Below are 16893 nucleotides of genomic sequence, written 5' to 3' on the forward strand. Positions count from 1 at the left end.
AAGCAAATTTAGCGGAAATGTAGTATACTGGTTATGTATCAATAAAATTAATAATTATTTTTGATAATATATAAAAAATAATCTTAATCATGTTAATGTAATTCCACCCTAACCCTAACCCTTTTTCCTTTAAATGATTCATTACGGTGTTTACCCTTTTAAAAATCGATTAAAATAATATATATTAAACTTTACCGACTCATACGACTCGTTGATAAACGGCTCGATTTGAACCGGTTTTTAAAACCGGTTAACTCAATATTTTAGCCAGAAAAATATTGCTTTAGCCTCGAGATTTCGATAATATATGTCTAAACCTTTGTTCCTTCTATGAAGCAAAATCTTCATGCTTGCGTAATATTTTTCTGGATGAAATATTAAGAAGAAGAAGAAGAGAAGAAGAAGAAGAAGAGAAGAGAGAGAGAAGAGAAGAAGAAGAAGAGAAGAGAAGAGAAGAAGAAGAGAAGAGAAGAAGAAGAGAAGAGAAGAGAAGAAGAAGAGAAGAGAAGAGAAGAGAAGAAGAGAAGAGAAGAGAAGAGAAGAGAGAGAGAAGAGAAGAGAAGAGGAAAATCATAATACGAAATATATATCCTTTTTTTTTAATAAAAGGGAAATATATTTGACGTGATATTTGTGGCGTACATTTTCATACTAAAGAAATCATAAATTGCGATTCGTGAAATTAAATTATGCCAAAATAATTTTTAAAATTAGAGCCTGATTTCTTGATCTCGTAACTCTGGGACTGATCAAATATGCGTCACTTTTTGCTTAATCGCGAAATTCGTAAGTTTTGGCGCGAATTTTCGGCAAAATGCGCCCAAAATATTCTGGGATTTTGGTATTCTTTCACCGAAAATTCGTACTAACTTCTGCGAATTCGGTTTATATTAGATTAATTCAATTAGGGATTTCGTCAAATTGCGTAAGATTTTAAAAAAAAAATGGTAACATTTTTAAATTCCAGGCATTCCTGATCATTTTACGAGAATATTCGAAAATAAAAATTGATTGAAATAATTTAAACGTCAGTTAATAACCACTCAAATATTAGCACGTTCTTCATAACGAATGCGAGTCCATTATTTATCTGCGTCCGATAATCTTCTTTGCCCGAAGCGTGGCAAGTTAGATTAGTATCGCTTTGATTGCATCTTCTATCTTTGCTCCCTGTTTTGGAAAATTTAGGGGCCCCTGCACTATATACCAGCAAATTTCCAACGTTCATCATGTACTCTAAATAAGCATCGTAACGTGTAATGTTATAGGTAGCATTGCTATAGTAATCATCACGATATGGGAGGGTGAGTTCCCCTGGAGAGATGCAGAGTATGTATTTGGAAGAGTTTTTGGGGTCTAAACACGGATATAGTTCAAAGAATATAAATCCGAAATTGGCGAGAAAGCCATCAGGGTATCTGACTATGTGGAGAGGGGGGAGGGGGGGGAGAATAAATAAATTCAAATTTTAGTCAAATTCCATTTAGTTTGAAAGGAATAGGAAATCGGAAGAGAATATATGAATAATTGAAAGTAGGTAGAAAAAGAAAGAAAGAAAGAAAGAAAGAAAGAAAGAAAGAAAGAAAGAAAGAAAGAAAGAAAGAAAGAAAGAAAGAAAGAAAGAAAGAAAGAAAGAAAGAAAGAAAGAAAGAAAGAAAGAAAGAAAGAAAGAAAGAAAGAAAGAAAGAAAGAAAGAAAGAAAACAATATTTAATTAGGAATCGCTCTTGAAAATCCTGTTTTAATTATTTTCAAATTTTTCTATCCTTTATAAGATCCCCACTACAAAAATTCATAAAATTTGGCTAATTTTAATAATTTTGGTTTTGTAAAATAACTGTGAGAGGACCGTGGTAATATAATCAGTCTTTTGCACCCCAACCTTCCACCATCTTCCATCTACCATTGAAATTAAAAGTAAATATAAAACAAATCATAAAATCGAAATTTCAAATACCTCACTTTCACACAAAAAAAAATATATTTATATTTATATAAATACTTTAGAAAAATATGCTTAAAATTATGTGAAATGTATTCTTTTCCCGCTAAACCCAAGGGTAGAGTGGGTTAAACCTAACACTGAACCTGATATTAGTTTGAGAAAAGAATTACGATCTTGGCATAGTTGCATATATAGATATTGTCAAAATTAGCACATTTAGAATATTTACATTAATGAGTTTAAAATAAAAATAAGCTTTGTTTTGGCAAAATATATATTAAACCAAATATATATTTTATATTTTAATGAACTACGAAATTATACGAAAATATAACTTCTCAAAGAAATTATTCGGGTTAAAATTGGATTACCATTTTAACCTCTTTACCCCGGTTTCCTCTGCGATCAATCTGCCCCACCCGAATTTGTTAAAAAAAAATTTTTTTGGTCCGGATCGGATTATAAATTGATTTATCTCTACTCTAAGACCGGCCCGGATTTCAATAATTATTATTTTAAGGGCCGCTTAAATTCGGTGTATGAACCGGATTTCGGTTAGAAATTTGCTAAATTCTGCGAATAGCTCTCATTCTGAGGAAAAGTTATTTGAAATGTTTAAAACTGTTAAAGTCCTTAATTTTTATTATATCTAATCCTGAAATAAGAATTATTCTCAATAACATTTTCAATAAACTTCCCTACTTTTTGCATATAATTCTTAAATTATCCAATATTTCCTAACACAATCCTCAGTTATCGATAAATGTACTGTTTAAATTAACATCTTCTTATAGAATAATACTTCAATCTATTAAAAAAATTAAATTAAAAATGTATATTATTACCATATAATATTATCATTTAAAACAAAACAAAAAAGAATTTGAAAGATTAAATTATTAAGCATTATTTATTACCGATAAACTAGTGTTATTAAAATAGCCCTATTTATGTTCGTGTTTTGAATACGGGTTCTGTTAAGAGTTTAGCTTAAATAATATTATGTGAGCCTGAGCATCGAGATCTGGCAAACAGATACCTGAAGCATTTCTGCCAGTCAACGAGCAATATCTTCAGGCCTTAAATAATGTCATTTTGGTTATCAACCCTAATCGGACTTTATAACAGTGCCTAATTTTCAGATAAAAAAAAGCACCAAAATTATTTTTATATAAGAATAGGTGGACCTAACGATCTCCAGTCAGCAGATGGAGCAGCCATGGCTGTATGGCCAAAAACCCCGCTGAATAAGATTTTCTCCCTATAGGAAAATTCTGGATACGGTTATGTATGTTCTAATAAGAATATATTAATTACAGAGGATAATATAAACTCAATATTATTTCTAATATATTCAATTTTTTTTAAAAAATTTTAATTTTAATCTAAAATATAAAGACAATTATGTAAATATAAAGTTTTGACAATAGTTTTGCCATGTGTTTAATTTTGTTTGATAAATTGTACTTTTTAGATTAAATAACATAAAAAAAAATGAAAATGGTTGGAGTTATTTTATTAATAATAAAAATAAGAGAAAGAGAAGAATGGTTGAAATGAAATAATGCCTGAAATTTCCTGAAACTCTTAATTCTATCACTCGTCAATAAAATGTAAACTACAAATTCAAAGAAAAAACTTTTCTTTAAGCTGGAAGATTCATCTATGAAAGGGGAAGATTTGTTATCCACGTTCAACACATCCCAACCTCCATATAAGTCTAATAGATCGGTTAATGGCTTTCCACCCAATTTTTCTATAATATTGGCCTCATCCATACAAGAATCATAATATGTCTTGGCCAATCTCTCCGCCCTTGCTTCGTATTTTGTATGAGGATTTTCTATATTTATTTATATGATGTATAGATATAATTTTTTTTCGTTAATTGTTATTACATTTTTTTTTAAAAAATTTATCCATGTAACTTATCTATTCGTGTTAATGTAACTAATGAATATTTTATGAAAGGTTATACTATCACTGTGGTGTTTTTAAATTAAATATTAACAAGTAACTTAGTTATACCTAAATCATGAACTACTTTTTAAGAAAAAATATAACTCTAACTTGTAACTTTTCAAAATACATAATTAACTAATATTATTTTCAAGTTACACTTATTACTTTGAAAAAATTTACCTAGTAACTGTAATTAAATACTAGTTCTCGAGATAATTTTGGCATTACTGATCCTTCTTACCAACCCATTGTTGTTCCTTTGATGAATGAATAATTACCTAATATATCTTTTATAGTTAAAAGTATCGATTCTGACATTGCTTTAAGTGGATTCCACTCATTAAAACCGCTTGGAATTGACGTTTTTTGGATGTAACCACCGCAGGCGAATTCGTAAAAATCTGTGCATGGATCCACACTTCGATTCATCCAGGAAGTTAATTGACTCATGTTAAAACTAGACAAATCTTTTTTTTTTTTAAATTTCATAAAAACATACACATATATAGCCAGTAACCTTATCGCTTGTCCAGTTTAAATCTAATTATTGTATCTTGATTAGGGGTCTGCAGCGGACGAGTCAAATCAAACAAGCCGCCCACTCGTTAATTGCGATATTTTGAAATTAAAAAGATGGTATTTTAATAATATTTAAAATTAACATGGCCCCCAAACCGCCATTTTTTTAACAAATATTTATCAGCTCCCTTCTCCGCCACCCGCCGGATGTTTGAAATATATTAGATAGCCCGCCCGCGCCAACGCGTAGAAGCGGAAAAAGATGTAAGAGCCAAAAACCAGCCATTGAGGACCTTTAATTAAGATACCAATTCTTCAATTATATATTACTTTTTTCCACATCTGATAAATCAATTTAATTTCCGGATTGAATATTTGCCGGATCGAGTTTTACATATGTTTTAATTTAAACTTTTATTTCATTCCCTTTTTGGGTGTTCCACCAATTTATGTTTGGATTCAGCTTTGGCATATAGCATTAATCATGAAATAATGAGCAGAGATGAAAAAAAATAATATATAATAAAAATCCAATGCTTAATTTGTTATTTAGATCTAAATTTTCATTCAAACGTGTTAGTTTATATGTATAATGCATGAGTTTTTTTTTTTTAGAAATTCTAATCTTTAAAAATTCAGCACACTGATCCCTGCAGATGTAGGCAGGTCTATTGTATACTATGAAAAAAAAACTATATATAATCTGTTATAGCTAGCTCTCCCTATCATAAAATAGAAATGCGTGTTTTTTAAAAAAAAAATATTTATTTTCAATTCAAGGGGAAAGACTTACAATTCTTCTGAGTGAAATCTTCTGGAATGATCGAAGCACGTGATATGAATGCTATCATTAATATCGATAAAATTAGTCGAAAATTTAGGTTAGGCATCTCAAGTTCTATTTTATAAAGTTTTATAAATTTATTTGGATAAATTTATTTCGGTTTAAATAAATGAGGAAAGGGGGGGGGGGACTGGATGTTTTAAAAGATTTTATAAAAAATATCTTCAAACGATTATGATTATTGAGCCAAAAATATTTTAAAAAATAAACCAATTTTAGTTTAATTATTTAAAAATATTTTTATTATTTTTTAAAAATATTTTTCTTTTTTAAATTTCTGAAAAATATTTATCAAAGTATAATTTGAATAGAATATAGTTGGAATTTTTCTTTGAACCTGTCGAAAAATATTATTGTCCTTTAGGCGTTTTTATATTGCGTCTCCGCAAATTTGTTTGTATTTAATAGTTAACCCAAAAATTTCTTTTTTTTTATCCACTTAAAAAATATATTTTTTAAAAAAAATGTTTTTTTTTGTTATTGCTAAAAAATATTTTTTTCATTACTTTTAAGTTTAGTTCTTAGTAAACAAGTAAAATATTATATCCACCACCCTAGGTTATTCTTTAATTTTTTTTTATTCCTTAAATTTCATGTATATAAATCATTTCTACCTAAAAAAAAATTTTTTTATCCAGTTAAAAAAAATATTAAAATTTTTTGAAAGAAAGAAAGAAAAAAAGATACTTGCTTTAAAAAAAAATTGGTATGATGAAAGGGAACCTAGGCTACACCATGCCAGATCGTATGACCAATGATAGCTTACGAAAGAAGGTGAGAATAGCTCCATTTTCAGAAAAGATAAAGGTAGAGTAGAATGAGAATGTATGGACAGGGGTTAAGAACTGTGCTCAAACTAATGTGAATCGGTAAGTTCTGATCTTGGAGTTACGAGCCAACAAACTAGAGGCAGGCCACGACTACACTTGGATTTCTCAGAACCGTGAGGACATGTTAGATAAGAAAATTGTCGTTGATATGGGCCCAAAGCCGAGCTGTATGGAAAGATGGGAGGCGTTTTAAAGATCTCAACTAGTTTTGGAATTAGTGATATGGAAGAAGAAGAAGATTGATTTACATTCCTTGATTTCTAAATTTGAATTTTTTTGCCCCACTATTTTTGAGCCATTTTTCTCAGTTTACAATTTGCCTAATGTTGTTAAAGTCATTGAACAAGATTTCAGTCACTTAAATGAGACATATGAGTTAAACTTAAGAGTCAGACTTCTTGGAAGGATTCTTGCGACTTTAGTTCCGTCACATATTTTGCTAAATGATTCCAATTACTTATTTACTATTTAAGGCATTTTCATACTAAACCCGTTATTAAGCGATGCGTTATTTAAAAAAGCAAGCTTAACAAATAAGGCACAAAATTTATAAATATGGAGCGTAATGAATGATAATGCTATGTTAAAATTTGAAAAACATATGTTGCTGTGCGATTATAAAAAATAATAGCGAATTCGATAAAAAGTTATATAATATTTCTGAATTATTAAGGGAGACCGGGGATAGTTTGATCCCGGAGCAGGTATTTCCTCTCGAATAATTTAAAAATTAATAAAGTTTAAGTTTTAAAATTTTAGCCGTATTTTAATAAGGTGTTTAAGTTGGCCCAAAAATGTTACGGACAAAATTGCTCATGAAAAATTTTAAATGCAAATTTAAATTTCAACATACCCAAAGTAAAACTTATTAAAATTTTACGTTTTCACTGATAACTTTTTTTTATAAACGGTTGTTTGGACTTAATATTAATTCTAAATGATAAAAAAAATCTCCATTTTATCATATATGAAAATTGATACAAAATTTATGGCAATTTAATATCTTAAAATTATATTTTAATTAATTGGGAAAGCCTGGGGCAGGTTTTGGTGGGGTGCGTATTAGCCATTTTTAAGCAGGGCAGGGATTATTTTGAATAAAAAAAAATCCAACTAAATTTATAAAGACATTAGAAGCCACTAGTTTTTATAGGTCCACTAGTGACAATATGAAGGTTATTGACTTAATTTTTGTAATTATATTGATTTAAGTGACAACAAGTACTTCCGGGTGACATATGTGATATAGATGAACCCTAATAAATTTAACATATTTTGACAATTTATTTTTATTTATTTACTTAGAATCAACACTTTAATATAAAAAAAATGTAAGCGCTATGACACATAACGTGAAAGGATAATAGCTACCCCTGGTGTTTTTCATAAAATTTAAATTTTCATTTTTTTTAAATTTCTCACTAATTAAAAACTAAATTATTTTTTTCTTAAATATTAATTTCTACCGTAGAGATATATGTAAAGAATAAAATTATGTTTAAACATTTTAGAAAAATTGCTTTGTCTATTTTTTATATAACACTCCAATTTTTTATGGACAATATAACCCCGGTATCCTCTAAATAAAATATTTCGCTTTTTTAAAAAACAATATTAAAACTCTACGAAGAATCAGTTATGATTTTTTCGATAGCGTTTTTAATAACGCAACGTTTCGACAAAGCGTATTTAGATATAAATTCAGCTATACTCTCAAATTGATACAAGCCTTTTTATTTTTATTTTCCTTAATTAAGTTTATTACTTCTTAAGTATATTTACTAAAGTTTTGGATAGCTAGACTTGATGATTCAACCTACCCTGACCCGTTTGGACCCGATCAAACAGTTTTTTGAACATTTTTTTAAAATATTTTTCAATTAGGTTTTTACCGTTTTATACGTTTTTATCATAACTATCACCCCTTCTAGATGCTTAGCTGACTTTTTTGGCATGCGCCTGATTGCATGGCATCAACCGATTTTATTATCATTATTTTAAATTAATTTTCATTAAATACACTATTCTATTCTTTTATTAGCTTATTTCCAATTTTACATTTACATTTAAATTTACAATTTCCAAATGATTTACGATTCGTTACTGCCTAATATATTAATTAATAAAAAACTTTTATCCTGTAAAAAAAATTTATATTTTATTTTATTTTTTTAAAATCGTCTGCGCTATTGAAAAAAAAAAATTTGTATCATGAATTGGATGAATAGGTATAAGCAGAAATATAATTCCAAAGAAGATAAAAATATACAAAAAGTATTAAAACATTAATTTTAACATTTCTTTTATAAATATGATATATTTAAATAAAGAAATTTTTCGCACAAAAAAGATCGTACGATAATAAACTAACAGTAAATAATTTAAATACCATTGGATCAGATCTAAAAGCGCTATGTTATGCCAATCGCATATCAGGAAAAATAATATCTAGTAAATATTTTTGAAATATTTAATATTCTTTTTATAACAATCCATTTATTAGATAGCAATACGATTAAATATGTAAATATTGAAAATGAAAATTCCAACAATAAACCTAAATTTAATGTGTATAAACATATTCATAAACCATTGGCTACCTTGAATGAAGAAAAGTAAAGCTTAAATCAAAATAAATTTTAATAAATTATATGCTATTTACAAATATTTTAAATGATTATAATAAGAGAAGATCCATTTGATATAGAAGATGAAAAAATAAAAGAACTTAAAGATTCAAAGATGAGAACCACACACCTACATCATTCTAATTGTATAAATAATTAAAATTTAATTCATATAAACTATATAATATATAATTAATATACAAATATATAGCTGAATATATTAAACATAAAACTAAAAATCGAGAAAACATGGGCCTATGTGATAATAATTTGGCGGAATGTAAGTCGAAAATTAAAAGTAGATATTTTGAGACCTGCTTATCAGAGCCTTCAACATCTTCTACTGATAAAAAAGTTAAATTCTAAGCAAAATGTAATATTATAATTCCGTATTTTAGATCAATGACGGTTTAAAAGACACTTACCTTCTAAGAAAGCCAATTTCAAATTTATTTAATGCAAGGGTAGGTGATAAAGAGTGTCGAGATAACGATTTTGAAGCCGATTTAAATGAAGGATGGACGTATAAACCTCACAGGGTACCCAACATTATAATTGTAAAAGTATAATATTTTACTATATCTTAAAGGTATGATATACTAAGTTAATTTTACCCACCCCCCACCTCCTCATTGTTTAGAAAGATGAAATTGGCAGCAGAGATATCGATTGTGACGTGAACGAAAACGCCGAATGTAACAAAAAATCTCTTTTACTTCCATATAGATCAAAAAGGTATAAAAAATATTTACTTATAATATAGAAGTTTAGAGAATCTGGGACCTGATTTTATCGGCTTCGTATTTCCAGCTTGGTCCGATCCGACCCTAACATAAAATAATTTTTTTAATATGGGGCATATTGGTCCGCAATTTTAAGATTGTTCCTCGAAAGGAAGAGCTTCAAACTTTTATATTAATTAAAGTTGGTTGATTTTAAAAAGAATAATATTTATATAACATATGTTTTTTTAGAAATGGACGAGCTATGCAACAAGACAACATGAGGGAGAGGCGAGTAAATAATTTTCGATATTTTATAATTCTGATAAACATCTGTATTTTTTAAGGTCACGTGTCCAAAAGCTAATTTTACTTTTTTCGTAAGTTGATAATGTAAAAATAGGAATGTTGTATCCTAAAGGAGCGTTTTGAAACCGGAAACGGGAACCTTGAACCCTCGGATGTTTATAGTATTGTTTATTTTTTTACTTTAACAGTTTTGAAACCGGAAATAGGAACCAACTTCAATTTTAGGAAATCCGCGTAAGCCTGAAAAATTAATTTAAACGACTTAGAATTCATGGTAAATGTGACCTAGGAAAAAATATTCTACCCTAACTGTAATAGATATAACCTTATAAATTTAAAGCATTTTTATATATACTACACTCACTGATTTAACTTAAGACGATAGCCATATTGCCTGATTTCCAGCATTGACTCTAACAAGAAATATAATTCAGTAAACGATATATCATTTAATCAAAGGAACAAGATTGAATGTGGAATACTTTGAACATGGCAAATTTAGCCGGAGCATATTTATAAATATTTTTGGCTGTTTTTCATTTTGTTTATCATAGATTTTATATTCATAATATCCTCGTGCAGTTCTTTCATCCCCTCTATACAGAATTTAGATATCTAATTTTTAATAATTATATTAGATAAACCAACAGTCGTCTTTATATAATAATTTTTTTCAAAGAATTCCAGAGATTATGAAGGATCTAATGAACATCGGAATGATTTAAATTTCGAGAAAAGTGATATTAGCGGAACCGCCGATAGCCCAAACCGCTATAACGGGGATGAAGATCTACCAAAAATGGGGAGAAATTATGATGAGTTTGAAAGAGAAGGGTTCGATAAATCGAAACGCTTTCAGTGGTCCAAATATGCCCATCCTTTCGCCACTTACGATTCTGGGAGCGGAAATAATGAAGGTATCTGTATACTCTGTAGCACATTATAAATTTTATACCAATTTTTAAAAAAAAGTGGGCTAAGAGCTAAATGTGATTTGACAGGTGTATATCTTTTTTATATTTTATCTAAGACTATCTCCAAACTTTATTTTTAAGTTTTTATTTTACAATTAATGACGGGGGAATAAAAACCTTTTTTTAAGATAAAAAAAATTTTTTAGAAGAGGTTAAAATCATTTTATTTATTTTAAAGAAAATTATAAATAACATGAAACTATACAGTGTTGACCAGATAAATTTCTACAAATTCTTCATCTCTTCTCCGTTTAATGGCGATTTCCGGGTTTGCCCAGGTTGGCCAGCTTTCCATCTGATTTTTCTTTTCCATTTTTGACGGTCCTGAGCATAAATACTTTGTAAGATCAGTTTTCTCATATCCGCTGCTATCACATTTATCCACGTCATCTCGGGCCTTCCTCTAGGTCTTGATCCCCTCCCCCCTACTTCCATTAAGGTGCATCGCTTTACCCGGTCATCTTTTGTCTTACGTTTCACTTCAAACTATCTTAGTCCATTTCTTCGCATTACCAATAAATAAATATATTTACAAATGAATTTATAAAAAATATGGAAATGTTTCCCAAATTAAATCTATACTACACAACAGTATTTATAAAAATAACATTTAAAATCCTTATTTTTACCAGAAATATATTCTATCATGTTTTGAATTACCTATCTAATAAATTGTAGACAATTTTGCTGTTAAACCTTTGAAGTTATTTATAATTTATATAAAAAATGTATGGAAAATTCGAATATAAATTATATTAAATTTAAAAGTTTATAAAAATAAAATGGTCTAAAAATTTCATTAGGATATTATATTCCAAACATGATGGAATACCATTTCCGGTTTAATCAGATTTTTAAATTCTTAAAAACGCGCTCAAAAAATTAGACTGCTGTTGTTGAGTTCCAAGGAAACCTAGATAATTTGGGCTGATTGTCAAATTTTAAAACAGAATCCATGATCCCCAGTTGACCGAAATTTTTTCGAAGTAATTCATTTTAAATGTTGAGTGTTTTGAAATTATATTTTAAGCCTGTATTTTTAATAGATTTTCCATTTAAAAAAAAACAGCTCTTAAGATACAACACCTCTAACTTGATTACCCCTATTTCAAATTTTCTTTACTGGTAATTTAGGAGTATTTAAAAATATTACTTGTATGTGGAGCATAAGTCTTAAATAAGATGATAAAAGTAAAGTTTAAATAACCATTCCTTGAGGAGTGAAAAAATATTTATTTAATAATTATACCTGGGGGAATATATTGTTATATATTTAATCCTAGAAAACTTCAAGTTTGCCAAAATAGCGATTGAAAAGAGTCACGGGATAACGACCAATACCAAAATCACTCCCAAAGGAACAATCTACAAAACGGAAAAGGCGTTCGTCAATGCTAAATTGGAAGCCTTTCCTGTATACGATACTGAGGATTATTCCTTCACCGATCCGGATCATATTTTTCAGAGGAAAGGCTTCGAGAGGAACGACAGAAAACCGGAAGAAAGGCACGATAATTCATATGAGGAATGGAAAAATCTTAGAAAAAAAGGAGGGTGGGATGATGGAATGGACGAAAATGGAAACAAAAGAAATTTCGAACACGATGTTGGGAAGAATTGCGGGCTCATCACTCATAGGTTTAACGATGTTATACAAGAACGAAGAAAAATGGACCCTTTTCTAGGTAATGACAACATGATGACCAACATGGAGGACCAATCGGTAGCCAGGGATAAACTTCATGAAGGGTTAAACCAGATTAAGGAACATTCGGGAATGAACAATAAAAATTATCACGATAACGAGCTCGCTCCTAATAATTACAGGGTGATCAATGGCAAACTTTGGGATACAAAATCTCTGATGTTGGAGAGGCTAATTTACGACTGATTATTCATTTTACCTTAGAGCTTCATATTAAAGAAAGTCATTCGAAATTATATAATTTTACTTTGTAAGATAAACCAACAAAATTGATATTAATAAATATTTTATATATATAACTTTACTTACTGCTTTCTATATTAAAAAAATTTATTAATTGATATCAATAATCATTTAAATAAATCCAATATTATTACAAATTTAAAAAAATTGTGCTTAAATAAATTTAAAAAATTTTTTTAAAACACCAAATTCATTGGTTACATCTAATACTTTATTTCCACTCCACCCTAAAAATGTGGCGCCTACACCTTTGAATTAAATTGAGACTCTAATATCTATATTAACTCGAAAAGAATATTAACTGATAAAATCCATATTATAATTGTATCAATTTAAATTATAGATAATTCAAAGTTAACGACATTCAAAAAATTGAATGTACACAATATTTTTTTACTAATTAGCCACGTCAGATAATTTTTAATTCCTATTATTAACTAACCAATCATTATTATATAGGAGCAGTAAAATTATCTGGAAACCTTTGAGCTGTAGGTCCATCCATGATTATATTTATCCATAGTATTTGCATGGCGTTTAAAGGAGATATATGGATTTTATGGTGCAAATTCGGTGAGCTACCACCATTGTGATACTGATAACTTCCTACATAACCATGGTTAGCGTATGACTCATTTCCAAGGGTTAAACTAGAATATGCGAGGGAATGGAGAGTTTTTACTCGTATTTATGAAATAATAATTCTATATAAATAAAATCTTTATAACTAAAAAATTTTCGAATAATAATAGCTATGTCTGGATCTTCGAAAATTGATCGGTATTTTTTTGTCGGACCGGTTTCGAAAAATAAAGCGATGAAACAAATGCAAAAATATTTAAGTTTCTTTAAAAAAAAGTAGCAAAAATGAGAAATTAATATAAAATATTATGGCTAATAAAATCAGTGGATTGAAAAAGAGGGTGTTACTCAGGGACATCCATAGATAACATGGTTGACAATGCTATAAGCGTCATGGTTGAATAGAAGTATACCAAGCTGAAATCAAATTGATTATCATCAAGAAGATTAATATATTAGACACAAATTTTTTTTAACAAATAGTACCACAAATATTGTTAAAAAATCTTATTCTGGTCAATTTTAAAAAAAATGGCTGTTTATCTCTGTAACCAAAATAATATTATGTGGTAGAATGGTTTGAACATATTTGCCAAATCTCCAGGGGTTACATAAGATTATTTTTTTACTAAAATCTTATTCGATCCCTTCATAAATCCCAAATTATGCTTTCACACATACCCCCTTTTCCCATCTAAAATGCTCCTGTTGGTAGCTTTACTTAGTATTGCTAAACGGAACATAGGCTAGAAAGGGTAACTGGCTTGTCAAGATTTTTAAATTTCTAAAAATTTAGTTATACTTATAAAAGTAATATATAATTTTTTTTTTTGGTTGCGTCCATCTAAAATATACTTTATATTAGAAAAAATTAAAAATACTTCGTTAAGAAAAACTTGGTAGCTGGAGGAGCTATCTCCTTCTTTTAAATAGAAGTTATTAAAAATTAACAGCTTTGCATACTGGCTCTCAAAATATTTTTTAATTTTGATAAAAAAAATCTTTTATCTTTTAAGAAGAATTCTAGAGTTATGTTGATTCAGCGAAATTCTGATTAGGGATGGTGACAGAAATATGTAATCAGCATATCAACATATATTGGAAATAGTATGAAATGTTTATAAAAAAAAATATTGATATGAGTATTGTAAACGGCATCAAATTTTATTTACTCCAGGAGAAAAAATAACTTATATAACCCAAAATGTTTCTTAAAAAGAAATATAGACTAAAGCTTAGATAAAAGAAATACTCAAAGTATAGAAAAAATAGCCATCTATATATTATGTAGTGAACTGCATCCCGTCTAATTTTTCAAACCCGGCCTGGCCCCAAAACCGGCCCGGCATGAACCAGAATTTTTTTTAAATATAGAAATATAATTACTCAAAATAAAAGACATACGTTATATGGCCTAGTTTCTATAAATAAAATCAAGTATTGACATTTTGCATAAAAAATTCAATATAAAATTGATAAATTTAGATATATTTAAATAAATTTCCAAGGGTCGACCCGACCCGGCCCGAACTCGCTTCTTTAAATATTTAGGCCCAAGCCCGACCAGATCTCTAATATAAGGCTAATAATTTATTTTTACAAATGAAATATTTTAAAATCAAAAAAATGTGATAATTGAAAATTATTTTCAACTTTCAAAATTAAGTACATCTGTTTAAAAGAAATAATGAGTAAATAAAAAAAAATTTTTTAAAAAAATACGACACACCCGCCCATCAGGTCCAGCGTTCTTATATTCAAAAAAAAAATGCGTACAAATAATTCTGATCATCATATTGAGTCCAAGGTGGCCATTATAATCACGTAAATATTGGAGCAAAAATTGCTTGCAGCTGATTGGTTAAACATTATTTTTATAATGTATAATTTAGTCAATAGCGTCATTGAGGGGCGGAGCGGGTGCAGTGACTAGAACCTCAGCAAAAATTTGAAGAGCCCCTAATATACTAAAACTATACAGCACAATGCAAACATTGAATAATCAAACGCGCTCGCAATAAGCGTTCACAAAAATCGAACGCCTTAGTTATTGTAATAACTTATACAGAGGGGGGGGGGGTCATATTATTCTTATTTTTTTATACTCACGTGTCTTGTTCGCCAATCCCAATATGAACTTTACACTAATTAGCCCCAATTCACACAATTTACGATAAATAAATCTATTCGGAAATCAGAAATGTTTAATGAAATTAATAAATTTTTCTACAGAAGCTCCCTAGGGTCTTTCCTTATTTTCATTAATATTAGGATTTTTAACCTAAAAATTATTAATTTAATATTACTTAAATATAAGTTTTGCCATTCAACCTAGCAAACAATTTATTTGCGAATGATTATGTTACCTTCAAACGGCCAAATTGCCACAGCCATTAAAATTTATCATTGGGTAGGCAATACGAAAAACGATTGCTTTTAGTACATATTTTAACCTAGTAAACTAATAAACTACAACAAACATTAAAAAAGATTTTATCACAATTTTATAAATTTTCCAATCAAGTGTTAACCTTTATCTAAAAGAGGGACCATAACAATTATCAGGACAAGACTTTTCCCTGGCTGTCTTTATATTTACTAACTATTTTCATTATCTGGACGAGTCACATAAAACATTTAAATATTAAAATAAAATTTATAATTATAAATTTGAGGTATTAAAGGAAGCCATTTTTTTTTAAAATCAGAAATTTTTATATTTAATTATTTCTTTTAAATTTATATATTTTTCGTGAACTTATTTTATAATAATTAAAATTTATCTAAGATTATACTTACTAATTTCATATATATATTAGATATTATGATGAACCCTATTTCTATAAAATCTAATTAAATTTCACTGAGATAAGCATATTTCTAACATACAATAGCAATAGAAATACATACTAAAAGGCTATTATATTTTTTTTACTTCAAAATTTGTATAAAAATATTTTAGTAAATCTTTTTTTTTTGTTTAAGAAGAAAATATATTCTCTCTAAAGAACTTTTAAAGAAAAATGTTGATGAAAATCTCGCTATTGATATTATGTGCACTCCAAACTGGTAAAATTATTTTTATAAATAATTTTATATTTTATCTGAGACCAGCAGGCCCGGCTCATGTACCAGGGCGGAGCGGGGCCGGTCCTGTTTTTTAAAATATCCTGGTCGGGTTGGGCCTTAAAATTTTTTAGGTAAACAGATTCCCAAAATAAACCCTAGAAATAAAACCACTTAACATACCCGCTCCCCCCCCCACCTTTTCCCTCTTCCAGAAGAAAAACATCTAAGAAAATTTGAGAAAGAAAAATTCTGAAAATTTATAGAGTGAAATGGAAATTTCAAATATTTTTGTTTTCAAGTCATAATCTGCCACATTAGAATTCCCTTAAGGTAGAGGATGCCAATATTATAGTAATATTTTACTAAGCCCAACTTTAACACTTTAGGATTAAAAGAATATCCATTATTTTCAATTTTCATTAGTCATTTTAATTTGGTTATCACATTTTCCAAAACTGTTACTAGCCCATTAAATTTTTTTAATGCTACCACTACCCATTAAAGATATCATAGAACTTTCATAGACATCGGAGTCACATATTTCTATTACAGCATTACTTAGT

General features: G+C 28.5%; 2 protein-coding genes across 4 annotated transcripts; one reads left to right on the forward strand and one right to left on the reverse strand.

Annotated features, from left to right (window-relative positions):
* Positions 1-8: 8 nt before the first annotated feature.
* Positions 9-5224, reverse strand: LOC135925560 (endothelin-converting enzyme homolog). Its single transcript, XM_065460950.1, has 5 exons — positions 5219-5224; positions 4185-4373; positions 3584-3787; positions 1041-1422; positions 9-27 (listed from the first exon to the last, which is right to left on the reverse strand). The coding sequence occupies exons 2-5, from the start codon at positions 4354-4356 to the stop codon at positions 9-11; spliced, it is 777 nt and encodes a 258-aa protein (XP_065317022.1). The 5' UTR covers positions 4357-4373; positions 5219-5224.
* A 3036-nt stretch (positions 5225-8260) lies between these two features.
* LOC135925472 (uncharacterized) lies at positions 8261-12691 on the forward strand. 3 transcript variants are annotated; one of them, XM_065460804.1, is made up of 11 exons: positions 8261-8373; positions 8430-8550; positions 8603-8714; positions 8787-8872; positions 8938-9080; positions 9125-9289; positions 9367-9461; positions 9701-9743; positions 9796-9828; positions 10437-10674; positions 12015-12691. In XM_065460804.1, the coding sequence occupies exons 1-11, from the start codon at positions 8311-8313 to the stop codon at positions 12620-12622; spliced, it is 1707 nt and encodes a 568-aa protein (XP_065316876.1). In that variant the 5' UTR covers positions 8261-8310; the 3' UTR covers positions 12623-12691. The 3 variants fall into 3 exon arrangements, with proteins under 3 accessions (XP_065316876.1, XP_065316877.1, XP_065316878.1); XM_065460805.1 differs by having other exon boundaries at positions 9125-9265; XM_065460806.1 differs by lacking the exon at positions 9796-9828.
* The last annotated feature ends 4202 nt before the right edge of the window (positions 12692-16893 follow it).

The sequence above is a fragment of the Gordionus sp. m RMFG-2023 genome, chromosome 2 (assembly GCF_954871325.1).
Source record: "Gordionus sp. m RMFG-2023 chromosome 2, tfGorSpeb1-WG-v2, whole genome shotgun sequence".
NCBI classification, from domain to species: Eukaryota; Metazoa; Nematomorpha; class Gordioida; order Chordodea; family Parachordodidae; genus Gordionus; species Gordionus sp. m RMFG-2023.